Here is a 16,658-nt window from a genome sequence, read left to right as displayed (position 1 = left end):
AATGAAAACAGAATTCAAGAACCATTACAGTTATCTTTATCATAGCACTATGTTTAAGTGAGCGTTTTAACATTTTCTTCCTGTCAAAACCCTTCTTACTATGTCTGCAGGGGAAAAATAAATGAAGAATAGAAGAATTTGCAAAGGGCATCCGGGAATCTCAGAATTTATAAGACCAAAAGGAGAGACATTTGGTTATGTTCCTACCTTCAATAGATTGCCAGTCATTTGCACTGTGCTGAATAAAGAATTACTATTTTCAATTCACACTGGGGAGAACGAATGGGAAATATTCTATAGGTAAAAGAAAATGTCACATTCACACAAAATACTAAAAGTACAAAGTGAAATGAAAGTTATGGGGAAGAAAAGGCAGAAAGAAAATGGGAGGCGGGGGAGAGAAAAACCTCTAGGTGTCGAGTAGAAGACCAAATCAAGGGAGACTGAATCGAGTTTTTAATTTTAAGAGGAGTAGGAATTAGATTTTCCACTAGAAAAATAAATCAAGGGAACTTTTATAGGGTGACTAATACATTAATAACCTACAGAAAAGAGCTGAGCTCTCAGGTGCAACCAGTTCAAGGACAAAAGGGCAAGCTCCCACTCTCCGAATATTGTCAAGGGATCTCTAATGAATTCACTGAGCAGAGCCACAGAGTCTGGAATTCTTAGAGATCTTCATCCATGTCGGGAAAGTCGCATATGTACATCTTTGAAAGGCCTTATTATTGACTAATGAGCTTGTCTGAATCACCTATTTGCTTTATTATTTGCAAGCAAACATACAATTATGCCTAATTTGCAATTCCAACTTTTCATTTTTAATGCTGCTTAGTTAACGAATAAAACCTTTCACGGTGTTCATGACAAAAGGTTACTCTTTCTTCCTTTGTGCCAGTGATTTTTTTTTTCAAAAGCAAGCTCCACTGGATGTCATTTTCTCTAGAAACTTTTCTCCCTCCTTCCATTAGTGGAACAGTCTAATTACTGCATAATCAAAAGGAGAAGCACACCCGGCTGCCTGGCTTCACCACATCCGCACAATGGTGCAGAATGTGTCTTAACAGTCCAATGAACTGTCAGCGGCAAAAGTAATTGGAAATTGGGGGCCATTTCTAGGTGTGCTTACTTAGTGGGAGTTGTTCTTGTGTTTTGTTAATAGGCAAATCACACTCCGGAGGTTTGGAGTCTAGAGTTAGTTTGTAAAGGCTCTTTTATAATGGTTTTTATTTTTTTAAGAAAAATAGTTAAGAAGCTGCCTTACTCCCTCCTAAATTTTTTTTTTCAATTACACATTAAATGACTTGGCATTTGAGGTAATGTTATCTAGTGTTAATTCACCTGTTAGGAAATTGCCTCTCTCTAGAACCTGGGGTTAATAGAGTGCAAAAGACCATTCTTATCAAGGATGGGAGAAAGGCGATTAATTTACACTATAAATTAAAACATAGAAAATGGAAAGAAAAACAGACTCTGAGTTCTGGCCTTGCTCCTGAAAAGCTATTATGTTTTTCTTGGGTTTTTTTTCTCCCTTTTCTGTTTTTAATTTGTTATTTTTATCCACGTTAGCAGGCCTCTAATCATTCTAGGCAGAACACACAGCAAGGATGAAACTATACATGAAAGAATATGCTTCAGGAAGCAAAATTAATTGACATTGCAGGGAACATATTCTCAGAGTCCATGGGGTTACAGCTGTGTGCCTTCATTCACATCACAGTAGAACTGTTGGTCTGGTTAATATTTGCAAAAGCATATTTTTGAAAAGGAAAACTATGCATTGCTAAATACCCTTGTTGACAAGTATTAATCCTCTTCGTTATATTTCACCTTTAATAATAATAGTGGTGCTAGTAATGATTAAAATCCATCTGTACCACACTCAGAATCCATCACAAAGTAATGTAGGTTAGAGGACAGCTTCCAACAAGTGAGCCTGAAAATAACTATTTATGGGCCACAATACAACTCTTTGTAAAGATCAATTATTACAAATAAAGCTCTGGTGCATTTACATTAAAAAAAAAAAGAGGGTCTGAGAATGTGGCTTAGTAGTAGAGAGCTTGTCTAGCATGCATGAAGCCCTGGGTTCTATTCCTCAGTACCATATAAACAGAAAAAGCCAGAAGTGGGGCTGTGGCTCAAGGAGTAAAGTGTTGGCCTTGAGCAAAAGAAGCTCAGGGTCAGTGCCCAGACCCTGAGTTCAAGCCCCAGAACTGACAAAGAAAAAAAAAAGGATACCTGAAGAGAGAAGAGAGATACAAGTTATATTCATTTTCATTTCAGGAGCCAGATCTCCATGCTTTACTTCACCTCCAGCAGCTAAAGAAAGCAGGCTTCCTTACAGACAGTATTTTATAAGAATTTACTTTTTGCATCCCAGCTCCTAAGTCCCAGAATTCATACTGTTAGGTTAGGTAGCTTCCCAGGAGCCTACACATAGATGCCTTATTAGTCTCACTTTCCTTCTGCCTCCTGGTAGTACTACTTCCTCTTTCTTTCTCACAACTGACAAAACAAAACAAAACAGAAAAACAGGCTAAACAATGGAGATAAAACTCTAAAACTCCTAGAAGTAAAAAAGAAAAACCCAAGACTAAAATTTTTACAGCTTCTAATTAAGCAATGTTTTCTTAAATATGACACCCAAAACAAAAGAGACAAAGAAAAAGTAAAATAAATTCATTAAAACTTAGGCATTTTTTCAACAGACAGACACCATCAAGAAAGTGAGAAAATTCACACCTGGATTGGAAAAAACATATTCAAATCACTTTTTGATTCAAGAGTGCATAAATAATTCTTGCAACTCAGCAATTAAAAAACCAAAATCCCAAATTTTTTAAGTGGTCACAGTATTGAATAGAAATCTCTTCATATATTAATAGAGCACAATTGATATGCAAATGATGAATATGCATATGAAGAGATGCTCAACATTATTATTCATTAGAGAAATGAATATTAAAACCACAATGAGATGCCACTAGTATATTTATAGTGAAAATGATAAGCAAAAATAAGAGTTGTCAGTGAGGAGGAGAAATAAGAAACTGCATACTTGGGAAGGCAAATTGGTGTAGTCACTTTAAAAAATAGATGGATGGTTCTTTAAAGAGTTAAAGACTTACTGCATGACCTAGAAATTTCATTGGTATATGCCCAAAAGAATTGAAAGCAGCCAGGAGCCAGTGGCTCATGCCTGTAATCCTAGCTACTCAGGAGGCTGAGATTTGAGGATTGTGGTTCAAAGCCAGCTCTGGCAGTAAAGACTGTGAGACTTTTTGGGTGGAGGCGGGGCAGTCCAGTCGTGGGGCCTGAACTCTGGGCCTGGGCCCTGACCCTGAGCTCTTCAGCTCAAGGCTAGTGCTCTACCACTTGAGCCACCGTACCACTTTCGGCTTTTTTTTTCTGCTTATGTGGTGCTGAGGAATCGAACCCAGGGCCTCGAGCATGCAAGGCAAGCTCTCTACCATTGAGCCACCTTCCCAGCCCTGAGATTCTTATCTCCAATAAGCCACCAGAAAATTGGAAGTGGAGCTGTGGCTCAAGTGATGGAGCACTAGCCTTGAGTTGAAGAGCTCAGGGTCAGGGCCCAGGCCCCCAAATTGAAGCATATATCCACACCAAAGCTTGTACACTGATATTAATAGCCCTATTTACAACAGTCAATGAGTTAGAACAACCCAAGCGCCTATCAACTATGAAATGAATAAGCATTTATGATATTTCCACACAGTGATGAATCATTATGCATAAAAAAGTTCTGATATATACTGTGACATTAATAATCCTTAAAGGCATTATATTGATTGAAACAAGTCAGATAAAACAGGTTACTGCTATTGTCTGAACATTTTGCCCTTTACCTCATTTATTTTTTGAAATCCTAACCCCAAGAGTGATGGGATTTATAGATGGGGACCTTGTGAGGGGTTCAGTGCACATCTTCCTAACTAGGATTAGCGCCCTTATAAAGACCACTCACCCTTTCCGTTATGTAAGCACAGCCAAAGGTTGCCATAAATGAGCAAAGAGGCAGTGCCTTACCAGCCACCAAAACTGCCAATGACTTAGTCTTGTACCTCTCAGTCACCAGAACTGTGAGGAATAAACATCTATTCTTAATAAGCAGGAGAGTTTGGGGCTAATTTTTGTAATAATCCTAATAAACTAGTATAGTCATATGGTTCACATTATATGCAAATTCTAGAATAGAAAAAGCCATAGGGAAAAAAATGTTAATGATTTTCAAGGAATAAGGGAAGGGACCTGTTATAGTTTGAGTAAAAATGACCTCATAGGATTGTGTATTTAATAATTGTTTACCAGTTGATGGTGCTGCTTTGAGAGGTAGTAGACACTTTAGGTGCTGGGACCTAGCCAGAGGAGGTAGGCTCTGGGGAGAGTAGAATTAAAGGTTACACCGGATCCTCAGTTCCTGCTTCCTGTCTGTGATGAGCTCCAGAGCATGGGGCCAAGCAACCATGCATGGAAACTTTGAAGGTGATAAAAATGTATTAAAAGTATTCATTGAAAACAGTTTTTCACTTTAAAAAGGTATGAGTTAAGACATGGCATTTGTATCTCACTAGGCTGATATTTAAATTCTTTTTTTTTCTTTTTTTGTCAGTCATTGGCCTTGAACTCGGCCTGGGTGCTGTCACTGAGCTCTTCAGCTCAAGGAGAGCGCTCTACCACTTGAGCCACAGTGCCACTTCCAGTTTTCTTGTGGTTAATAGGAGATAAGAGTCTCACAGGTCTTTCCTGGCTGGTCTGGCTTTGAACCACGATCCTCAGATATCAATCTGCTGAGTAGCTAGGATTACAGGTGTGAGCCACTAGCACCTGGCTGATATTTAAGTTACAAGGAAGAAAATTTTAACACCCAATTTTAGGTTTCACAAATGCTATCTTGACTATTAGGATAACTAGAATCATTAGAACCACCTTGGAAAGCCACAAGAAAATGGAGTGGGGCCATTATTATAGAAGAATGCTAGAAAAGAATATTTTAGCCTATATTGATATCTTCAGACATGTTTATCTTATCAGCTCAGATAATATTATGAGACTTCTACTTTTATTTACTAATGAGCCTAAGATTTCATTTACCAAATACTGATTTTTGTTCCATTCTCCTCTTGGGTTTTCTTCTAGATAAAACATGTAGTCTCTTTTTCATCATCTTTGAGAAAATTCCTTTATGGGAATCAAAATGATGTGATGGTTATAAAGGAATAAGTTATTCCATATAGATAGATATTGCAAGATGACTAATTTTTTTCTGCAGTACCACATTGAGTTTTCCTTAATAACACTTGATAGTAAATCCTTCAAAATGCTTACTAGTCCTGACTTTTGAAGCGGAGAACAGTGAGCATTCTAACCTTTTATTCATGTTGTGGAGGCAGCATTACAAATAGCCATAAACATATAGGTATAAACTGTCTGACTTTGAACCAGGCTTGGGTGTCACCTTCCATTTCTGTTATCAGTGCTAAATGAGGCCTGTGAAGAATTTTCATATATTTAGGAAGATTGTTTCACTTCTTCTGGGTCCACCCTTATAGTTCAACTGGACAAATTTTGATCTTCAGAAGATTTTGCCAAGAGACAATGAAAATGAAAGACTATTTCCCTATACCCTCACCATTATGCTACTTTATTCCAGTGTGACTGATAGAAGGGAGTTGTTCTTTCTCTTTGAATCAATGGCTTGTAGTAGTTAAAAAATGGATAAGTCAGGGAGAACCAGAGGGTTGGAATGGGTATCAACTCCTTGATCTTCATAGAATAGATTTAATACTACTTATAGCAGCCTTATTCTGATACCAAAACCCCTCTATGCCCTCCTTTGTACTGTTCTTTAACTAAAGATTGTAAAGGTGTTAAGGGGAAATTGTTCAGGAATGAAGTACATGAGATCTAGGAGTAGTATGTCTACCTTGTCTTCTAAGACATAAGCCTAACTATTGGAAATTATTGGTCATACAGTTGGAGTCCTCATTTTTCATAGGCTTACAATTTAAATAACAGCACATTTCTTTGTGTGCATCATGTTGACTACACAGAATTATTTTATTTGCATAGCTTTTATTTTTTTAAATCTTTGAACTGTAAATATTACAAGGGTCTTGAATCCTGTCTTTTCTAAAGAAAGCAAGGACAGGTTGCAGATTAAAATCCCCCCAAACTGGATGCACTTCTTTTCCTTCTTTTATCTTCCTCAGATTACAAATAACATCTAAAGCTAGGGAAATAATCAGATTATTAAGTGCTGCAGCAATCAAACTTATTTTTTCAGTGTTAAGATTCTAGTTCATTTATTTCTTAGTTCATAGATATGCTGTAGGCTTTACTATATTTGGTGTCTAACTCTTAAATAACTAAATATAAAACTGAAATAAGTAAATATAGTGTTACAATCCACAAATTATTTGGATGAAGAAAGCTAATCAAAGTAATTAATATTACTATGTGCTCCAGACTTTTTGTCCAGCAGAACTTAGGAATCGTTCCATGATGATGGTATGGAAGAGAGATCCCCCATTATTGATGTGGTACAAGCAAGAAATACTTACTCAGTGACTGCTATTGCAAAGTAATTTGCTACCACAATGAAATTTACCAATCCTGACTAATACAGTTGATGAATCCAAAGAGGAGGCAAATTTGTGTGACAAGGAGTATCAATTTGAGTTTTATCAAATAGTATTAATTGAAAGGGGAGTAGTACTGCGGCTTGAACTCAAGGCCCAAGCACTATTTCTGAGCTTTGTCGCTCAAGACTGGCACAGGTCCCCTTCTGGCTTTTTGGTGGTAAATTGGAGATAAGAGTCTCAAGGAGCTTCCTACCAAGGCTGGCTTTGAACCTGGATCCCCAAGGTCTCAGCCTCCTGAGGAGCTAGGATTACAGGTGTGAGCCACCAATGCCCAGCAAAGAATATTAATTACTAGGGACAACAAGGAGAAGCATTCTGGGCTAGGATATAAACTTGAGCAAAACATCAAAATAACATGTATGCAAGCAAAAGAAGAGAATGAAGAATGCAAAGAATACATTAAAATATGGTTGGCCATGTGGTATATAGGTCAAGATCACAGGAAACTTTTGAAATGCAAAGCATCACATTAAGATCCATTAGCTGCAAAAAATAGAAACCAATTTAGCAAGCTTAAAACAAAGAAAGGAATTTATTCAAATTATATGGCAGAGCATAAAGGAATACAAATGTAGGATATATCTACAATGCTCAGGCTTGGAAAAGCTAATAAAAACACTTTCTCTGAGCATTTCTCTCTCTCTCTCTCTCCCCCCCCCACTGCCTTGTGGGTATCATTGTTGCAATGGGTTATCCTGTGTCCTTGTTTCAGCGTTTTGTTATTCCCCTCCCCTCCCCCAATTAGACAAATGTATATACAAGAGCATCAATTCCAAATTCCAACGCCCAATTGCCAGAGAAATGGATACTTATCAGGTTGGGAAATGTCTGACATCCTCCACCAACCCAGTCATCTAGTATAGGAGGCTGGCTCACATGGCATACACACACACACACACACACACACATACAGAGCTTCTGGGAGCTCGCTCTGTGAATCAGGTGGTCACTTAATATTGAACAAAATATAAGGTTTGGATAAAGGAGACTTCCACGAGGTTGTTCAGGCAAAGGAGAGTTTATTACAAGGACTGAACCACCACTGGCCATGGAGGTGTGCAGGGGGGGGATGGGCACATTTCCCTAGGGGGAAAGTTATATTGGGAGAAGGCAGGGGGAAAAAAGGTGTGTCTGTAGCTGATGTGGAAGTGATCTCAGTGTCTGGGGGAACTGCCACTGCCCCAAGTGTTCCAATTACCAGGGTTCCAGTCGCAGGACAGGGACTTCTACAGAAGACCATGTGTGCGCAGAGGGAAAACAAAAGGGAAGGGACTAATTTTCCTGAGTAGATCTAACACAAAATACTGCAGGATCAAAATAGACCAAATAGCTCTAACCCCTCTGTACATCACCTTTATAATAACAATAAAATGTAAAAAACAAATAGATCAGAGGCAAATTAGATCCAGAGCAAATTATATCCTAGCATAATTAACAATCACTTGAAAACAAATTAAATAGGAAGCTTATCAATACTAATAATTTCTTCTCTTCCTTTTTCCTGCTCTTGTTTTAGTGTCCTAAATGCTGGGATTAGAGAAATGTTCCACCTTGCTTTGAGCCAGTGATTATTTCTTCTTTCATACTGCAGGACATGAAAAAATGGGTGCTCTTTCTTTAATTATAAGCATGTATAACATGAAAAGGTAGATATTTCAGGGAGCCAATCAACTCAATCTCTCAAATTTTGTACATAAATACACACAGATTTTTATCACAATCGTAAGTAATAGATCAAAAACTTCTGTCTGGTTATTAATGGGAATTTCCATTATTCTTAAACACTGTAGTCAGAAGAGCTATTTAACTTTGCAAGCTATAAATAATATATTTCTCATATTTTTTTCCAAATTGACATCCATTTGGCTTCAGTCTTGCAAGGAATGATAGCTCAGTGTACTGGAGATAGACCCTCGCTTGACAAGTAAAAAGATTGTTCTGAAATTGTAATTCAATTGAATCCTTGAGCAGAGGGACTGACGCAGCTTAAATCTATGCTTCTTCATACAGATTTTGGTTTCTAAAAATATTTAAAAACAAGACTTTAACCAACACAAGAAAGCATCACTTGATTCAGCGTGAAGTCCAAAGGCGGAGAGCTGACACTCATTTCTCCCCAGTTCTTAGCCACTGAGTGACAAGATACACTTACTTATCGGGGTATCACCCTTCAAACAATGTGGCTAGGCTCCAGAAGGACCTGCTCTTTGACTGTGGCCCCTCTGTGTTCTCCACATTACAATGTGTGGTAACATGTCTCAGTTGGAGTGCTGACACTTACTGTATTTTGAGATAGGTCTAATACATTGCATATTTCACTTCAGCCAAGTTGGCATCCTAGTGCATGAAAGGGGATAGCACCAACCCCAAAGTCTTGCTGCCAGTACGGCACAAACTCAGCTACAAGCCAGGTCCAGAAGACTATAGGAGAATTCATGGAATGCCAACTATTCTTGCTTGCTACTTATCCATTTGTTCTGGATACATGACAGTTATGGGGAGCATCCAGGGGAATTTCAGTGCAGACTGGCCTTGCTTTGCACAGCCTTATTCAGTCTCACTACCAGTTCCTCACTTAAAGACCTGTTGGGCTGGAAGGAGTGAAACATCATGGTGACTGATCTTCTACTCTGCTGCTCCACAGAGTTCCTACTGATGGTGAAGGCTCAGACAGCTGTTGGACTGTATCCTGCTACCACTCTTCTGTGTATGAGCTATCAATCCCTCACTCAGGCACACAGAAAGACTGGAGACCTGCTTCTTGTATCTACAAAGCTAGAGCTGGGACTGAGATGCCAGGTTCACTCCTTGCTCAGACCCAGTGAAACAAGGGTGGGAGTATGTGGAGATTTTCAATGGTATTCTGTTAGTCCACCTTGTTTGGCTAATGTACACAGGTTTTCTTTTGGAGTTTTTTCTGTTTCTCTTGGTACAACTTGAAAGCCTCTGTAAGACTTCATCTAGGATACAGGAGGAACAATAAAGAAAGCAGAGAACTCATCCAATATCAAGTCTTTATTAATTTGTAGTGGTATTAGGAATTGAATTTAGGTCTTTTCATTTGCTAGGAGGTGCTTTTACTCTGAGCCACACCTCTAGCTAAGAGTTGAGACCAGAGGTGAGAAGGCAAACCATTCCATTCTTTCCCCATTCAGATCTTTCTCTTGGTGCTCTGTTACACACAGAAAATTTTAAATTGATCTATGTTGTCCAGAATAAGAATCTGAGAGTGTAATAGTTTATTTTTTGCTAGTCTTGGGGCTTGAACTCAGGGCCTGGGCACTGTCCCTGAGCTTCTTTTGCTCAAGGCTAGCACTCTACCACTTGAGCCACAGCACCAGTTCTGGATTTTTCTGAGAACAACCAGAGTTTCCATATTAAATCAGTGGAACTTTTAATATTTCAATGGCTTAAATGGTCTCTCTCTCCTGTAATCCTAGAATCTCAGGAGGCTGCAATCTAAGGATTTTAAGTCAGCCCAGGCAGAAAAGTATGAAAGATTCTATCTCCAATCTGGCTCAAATTGTAGAGCACCACTTCTGAGCAAGAAAGCTGAACATACAAAGCTGTAAGGTCAAACTCTACTACCAACACTCACAGAAGAGACCATTGGCTCATAAGAACCATAGATTTTTTTTTAAAGGTGAAACTGGTTATCTTTGGAAGTAAATGCCAGTGGAAAGAGTACAAGGAATATCACAGAAATGAAACAAATTATAGTTAGATGATTTTGAAGAGAAAAAAGTTGATAAAATTGTCTAAAGATTAATTGGTTAAAATTTCCTTTCCTTCTTTTCAAAAATAGACACAAAAATTGTAGTGACAGGGGCTGGGAAGTTGGCTCAGTGGTAGAGCGCTTGCCTTATATGCCTGAGGCCCTGGGTTCAATTCCTCAGCACCACATAAGCAAAAAGAAAAAAGCCGGAAGTGGTGCTGTGGCTCAAGTGGTAGGGCACTAGCCTTGAGCTGAAGAGCTGAGGGACAGTGCCCAAGCCCAGAGTTCAGGCCCCACGACTGGACCCAAAAAAAAAAATTGTAGTGACAGCTCTCTTCTGTAATTGAAATGATAAACAAATGGAAAGGGCAGAACCTGAGATTGTTTGGAGTTTGAGCCGGGAAGATTGCATTTGTACTTTCCAAGTCTCCTTTCTTCACTTGTGACTCTGGGGCTGAAATAATGATCTCTTTTTTTCCCCCTTTAAAATAAATCTTTCCCTGCTTCTGACTACCAGGGGAATATTATGAAAACATTCAGCACTAACATTACAGAACTAACATAGCTAAAAAACGTGCATCAGCATTGTGAAAAAGGCCTAAAATCCAGAGAGAGAAAAACTCCAAACATTGTCAGCGGTGCAGGGCTCTTTACTGTTGATTCTAAGAAACAGTAAGCTTGAAGCTCTTGCAGCTCATTTAGTAAAAATAAACTTTGAGAAAAAGAGGAAAAAAGGCAAGAAAAATAAAAGAAAAATACTTGCCTTGCATCTTTGTGCAACTCTATCTCACAAGTAAGTAACTGGTTCCACCCTCACAGAGAGCTGATATGAGAAGAGGAAGAAGACTGGTAGAACGAGGCAGATAAGAACTTCGAATTCCCAAGATGCACCTCCTCCACTGTGATGTTTTGTTCATTCACAGATGAACTATGAATGTCAGATACTAGCTTTATTCCCTGGGTTTCCTAGTCAGTGAGCTACTGGGCAAGGAATTTTAAAATAAGTCTGTTTAGAAAGACAGACATACTTAGAGAAGTTACAACTACTCCTGACATACATGTCCATATAAAATGACTCTAAATGTCACCAAGAGCTCTCTGTTTCCTTTGCTATTCAGTTCAGAGCAAATTTGCTGAGCATCTCTGTTACAGCATGTATACCTTTCTTTCTTTTGAGATATTTGCAGTCTAATTTATTGATTTCTGCTCTGAGTTTCTGCATCCTACTACACACACACACACACATACACACATACACATACACACATACACATACACACATACACATATATATCTTTATTGTAAAGGTGATAAACAGGGAGGTTAGTAAAGTAATGAGTACCTTTCCTTTTTATTTTGTCTGTCGTGGGGCTTGAACTCTGGGCCTGGGTGCTGTCCCTGCGCTTTTCAGCTCAAGGCAAGTGCTCTACCGCTTGAGCCACAGTGCCACTTCCGGTTTTCTAGTGGCTTATTGGAGATAAGAGTCTCACGGACTTTCCTGCCCAGGTTGGCTTTGAACTGCGATCCTCAGATCTCAGCCCCCTGAGTAGCTAGGATTACAGGCATGAGCCACAGTGCTGGGCTACCTTCTTTTTAAACAGTGTTACTCCCTCCCTCATTTTATCCCACTTTCTTTCCCCACAATCCCCTTCCCCCAACTTGTAAAGTTCATTTCTAATATAGTATTTAGTGAGTATTGCTGTTGCATTGATTCACCTCCCCCCCCATTTTAGTGCTTCCCCAATACCCTCCCCAAATCAGAGAGACTTATATACAAGACAAAAGGTACTGAAATAAAAAACAGTAAAAACAGGGAATAGACCAAAGGAGGGGAAAAAAAGAGAAAAAAGAAATAATTGCAAACAGTATACTTAAAACAAAAAAAAAAAAACCCAAACTCTTGTTTCCATTTCTCGGAGTTCATTTCAATAAGTATCATTTACATGTTCATATGTACATAGCTATTGAGCTATTTGATCCTCTGCTAAGAATACCCTAGACATATTCTACTTATTATAAAAGAGGGAAACCATGCACCCTATGTTTATTTGGGTCTGGCTTACTTCACTTTATGTAATGTATACCTTTCTTTTCTTCTTCCTCCCTTTACTCCCTTTCCCCCCCCCCCCCCCCCTCCCCCTCCCCCTCCTCCTCCTCCTCCTCCTCCTTCTCCTCTACCTCCCCTTCTTTGGTATTGGTCCTGGGCTTAACCACAAGGCCTGGATGCTATCCTTGAGCTGTTTTGCTCAAGGCTAGCATTCTGCCACTTGAGCCACACCTTCACTTCCAGATATTTGGTGTTTAATTGAAGGTAAGAGTCTCAGGGACTTTCTTGCCTTGGCTAACTTTGAACCATGATTCTCAGATCTCAGTCTCCTGAGTTGCTAGGCTCTTAAAAAACTGGGAAAGAATGGTAATTTATTGTAGCATTCTCTCTCTAGCTGACAGGTATGTAGCTGACAGGTATATAAGAGGCAGATAACACTAATTATAATTGCTAATATTTAATTGAGCAATTATTACTCTCAGGAATATTTTGAGCAATTTTACATAGTTAACCAATGGAAGTTTATCAGAATAACATAATTTCTCCAGGTTCACCCGTTAGATAGGGGCAGATCTAGCCCTAGGCACCATTATTGAAAGCAAGAATGCTTTCCACAATTGTTGAATTAGTGTGGGAAGCTTTCTGTCGCTCCTTATTGTGGTAACTAGCCACAACTACAGATAACCTATAGTTTTACTATAGGAAGCTAAAAAAACAAACCTCTTTTTACTATCATTAAATACTATTTAACAGTTATATACTAAATTGTCTTAGAGTTTGTTACTGCCCTCTAGATAGCTAGAATCAGGGCACTTGTATTATAGGATGCACAAATACACAGAATATGCAGCCTGCAGAATAAAAACTTTCCTCTAATATATTAATAGACTGTAAAATAATCAATAGAAGCTCCACTTTTCATGAAAATTAAAATAACAGACAGACCATATATCCATGCTTGCACACATACATATATGGACTACATATATGTACTTACAAATGAATGCATCTATTCATTTAGGTAGGAACAGAAAAGCCTCACTAATGACTGTCCTTAAGCAAAAATTTACTGGTTTATCTGATCTACGTTCTTTACCATGGACTAAAATAAGAACATGATAAAATATAAAGTAGGCTTCGAACACAGTGTGTACCTCTCAGAGATTGCATGTATTATTGGTGTAAATTGAAGTCTCTAAAGCCAATGGTTTTATTCCAGTAAATCAAATTCCCACAGTAAAGTTCTCACTGTCAATGTACTTAAAGACATTGACTATGACAAATCAAGAATATCAGATCTTCCATTCACATTTGCCTCTAAAGGGGCATAGGAAGCTTAAGTCCATAAGAAGCTGAAGAAGCAGGAAGGTTTCTCACAACTCCCTTGTGTTCCTCTATATCAATACAAGCCTTACAAACACAGAGGAGAAATTTCTGGAAGCATCTTAAAGCAGGTTATAAGATCTTTATATAAGCTTTTTCTCAGCTCTTTCCTTCTCAGCTCTTTTCTAGCTTTTTTTCTCTCTCTTTCCCAGCTCTCTTGTTCCCAGCTCTCTCTCTTTCCCAGGCCTTTCCCAGCCATGTGGAGGGCCAATATGGCCTGTGCCAGCCAGAACAATGAATAAACCCATCCTTTACCTGAATACCACGTGCGTGGTGCTGTTCTTACTCAGCTACCTTTTTTTAAAAACCTAACATAAATGGTGCGGTGACTCGGATAAAGGGCTTAAAGTCAGGATAGGTGGATTCCTCTCCGGTTTTTTTCCTCTTTTTTTTGTTTGTTTTTCCCTTTTTGCTTTGAGGAATACCCACAGTTCTGATGGCCTTTTGCGAACCCGTCTGTCTGCTGCAGACACAGCGCATCGATACAATTGCTGGCCTTCACATCCACGTCCACACCACTTCTCTGCTCTGGTGAGTGAAACTACTCTCTATGGTTCTCTGTTGCTCAGTCTCTGTCCAGACGTGGCGCCACGCCAGAGAGCTCCTACGGCCTTTAGCTGAAAGGCCAGTCACCTCTGAAGCCAAGGACACTTGCCTTTGGAGGCTTGGCCATTTCTCTCTAGAGGGCTCCGGGGGAAGTCGGGATGCCGCTTCTGCCTGGTCAGCTCTCCTTCACTCACCAGACTGACTCTCCTACTCATTTAATGGGGTGCTGTGAGTCACGCCAGAGCCGTGAAACCCCTTTGAAATGCCTCCTGTGCTCCCTGGAAAGCCAGAACGCCTAATTTTTATGCCATTCTCAGAAGTAGACAGTTTTGCCACTGCAATGGTAAATGGTCAGAAGTCTGTTTACTTTCAGGTTCTCTTTGCTCTCTCTCTCTGCCAGTCATGTCCAACTTTCCCTATCTCTCCCTTTCTCTTTTCTACATTTTGGCTTGTGCCCTGAAGAGTGCGACTCAGGCTGGGTCCCGGGGACCCACCCCCCTAGGTTCCCTCTCAAAGGCTAGCCAATGTAGGCTTGATCTATTTGTTCAGGGTTTCTTTTCATTTTTTCAGAAATTTGCCATCTTGAGTTCATCATCTTGGCCACATGGTGGGTTAAGGGTTTGGCCCCATCTGACCCTTAACCTTCCACTAAGTTTACTACTCCATCCATCTATTCTAAGATGCCTTGCTAACAAGATGCTCTTTTCACAGGCCCTGGTCAGTGAGGCCCAACCATCTGATGTAATTTGTTAGCAAAGATGTCTACACATTGTTGTCAAAATTTTAGGTTTTGAGTTTTGCCTTTTTTGTTTTCTGTTGTGTATTCTACTACTGACTACGGTGGTTCTAAAATACTGGGCATATCTGTGCTAAAATTCTCATCACATCTAATGAGTTTTGTCATTGCAGAATATTTGTGGGTCAGTTCTTGATAAGAACCAGGTAAACTCTACTTATTCTACTTGATCTCCTTGTTGCTTTAATTGGAAATAATAAAGGGCTTTTGTGGCAAAGATTGCAGTTCAAAGCCAGCCCAGGCTCAAAAATCCCTAATACTCCATCTCCCAACTAACCTGCAAAGAGCCAGGCTGGAAGCATAGCTCAAGACTCTTATCTCGAACCAGCAAACATTGCAAGTGGTACTCAAAGTGGTTCAGTGCTGGCCTTGAGCAGAAGTGCTCAGGAACAGTGCCCAGGCCTTGAGTTCAATCCTCCTTGAATATCAACTGGGACAAGCCACCCCAGCAACAAGCACCTAGACTCAGCCAGTCTGGGGAACAAGGGACCATGGAGAGGAGTAAGAGGAGATAATGTCATATCAGCAACTTTGTGCCTGCCCTTTCAAAATTAACCAGAGCCGGAAGGTCAATAGAAGTGAGAAGCTTGCCCATCTAGTGTCCATATCTGTCTACCTATTAACTAGACAGAAATTTATATTCTTGCCTTTGTTACCTGACTTCTCTACCTAGTCGCCAGATGTCAGAAATAGCTAGGGACATTTCTACCAACATTTTTCAGCCCCAAGTCCTTCCTCTTGCCATTTATTTGCTCTCTAGTATTTTTTTTCCTAGCCCCTCAAGGCCTCATGAGACTTCTCCAGACTTCATCTAAGGACTCACGCCACCAAGGGACAGCTGCTGCTCACTGCCTTCTCTGGGAGGGGACCAAATTCCAGCCTTTACCCCTAACGTCAAGTCCCTTGTCAGCAGGAAGTAGCCAGAGAGAATCCGTGCCCTAGTTCATGATTATTAAAAGGCTGGAATGTAAGGTCCGCTCCTGGATGATGAGCAGACTCCACCCTCCTCGCAGCAAAGTCTCCACCCAGTACCTGCATTACCTAGGCAACTGGCACACCTGGAAGAGGTCACATCTGAATTTGATGTGGCCACACCTTTCTCCGCCCATACCCTAGATAAGGCCGAGCCCAGGCCCAGACGCTCTTTCTCAGCTGTTTCCTTCTCAGCTCCTTTCTAGCTTTTTTCTCTTTCCCAGCTCTCTCTCTTTCCCAGGCCTTTCCCAGCTCTCTTTCTTTCCCAAGCCTTTCCCAGCCACGTGGAGGGTCAACATGGCCTGGTGGCAGCCAGAACGATGAATAAACCTACCCCTTACCTGAAAAAATAAAATAAAATAAAAGATTTTTATATAAGAAATATCCTTCTCTGATGAAAACTTTAAAATCTTGAAAAAGGAAATCAACACAGAACTTAAAAAATGGCAAAGCCTCCCATGCTCCTGGATTGGAAAGATTAACATCGTGAAAATGGCAATACTTCCCAAGGCTATCTACAAATTCAACGCAATA

General features: G+C 39.8%; 1 protein-coding gene across 1 annotated transcript in view; it reads left to right on the top strand.

Moving 5' to 3' along the window:
* The first annotated feature begins 9,275 nt into the window (after positions 1–9,275).
* The window catches only part of Pik3c3 (phosphatidylinositol 3-kinase, catalytic subunit type 3), a 130,131-nt gene continuing 122,748 nt past the window's right edge, over positions 9,276–16,658 (top strand). Inside the window, exon 1 of the mRNA XM_013014796.1 lies at positions 9,276–9,349. Coding sequence (XP_012870250.1) covers positions 9,276–9,349 — 74 coding nt within the window. The remainder of the gene's footprint in view (positions 9,350–16,658) is intronic.

This window comes from Dipodomys ordii, unplaced genomic scaffold (genome assembly GCF_000151885.1).
Source record: "Dipodomys ordii isolate 6190 unplaced genomic scaffold, Dord_2.0 Scaffold25, whole genome shotgun sequence".
Taxonomy (NCBI): domain Eukaryota; kingdom Metazoa; phylum Chordata; class Mammalia; order Rodentia; family Heteromyidae; genus Dipodomys; species Dipodomys ordii.
Note: the sequence above shows the minus strand (reverse complement) of the source record. Positions and strands in the feature narration are given on the sequence as shown.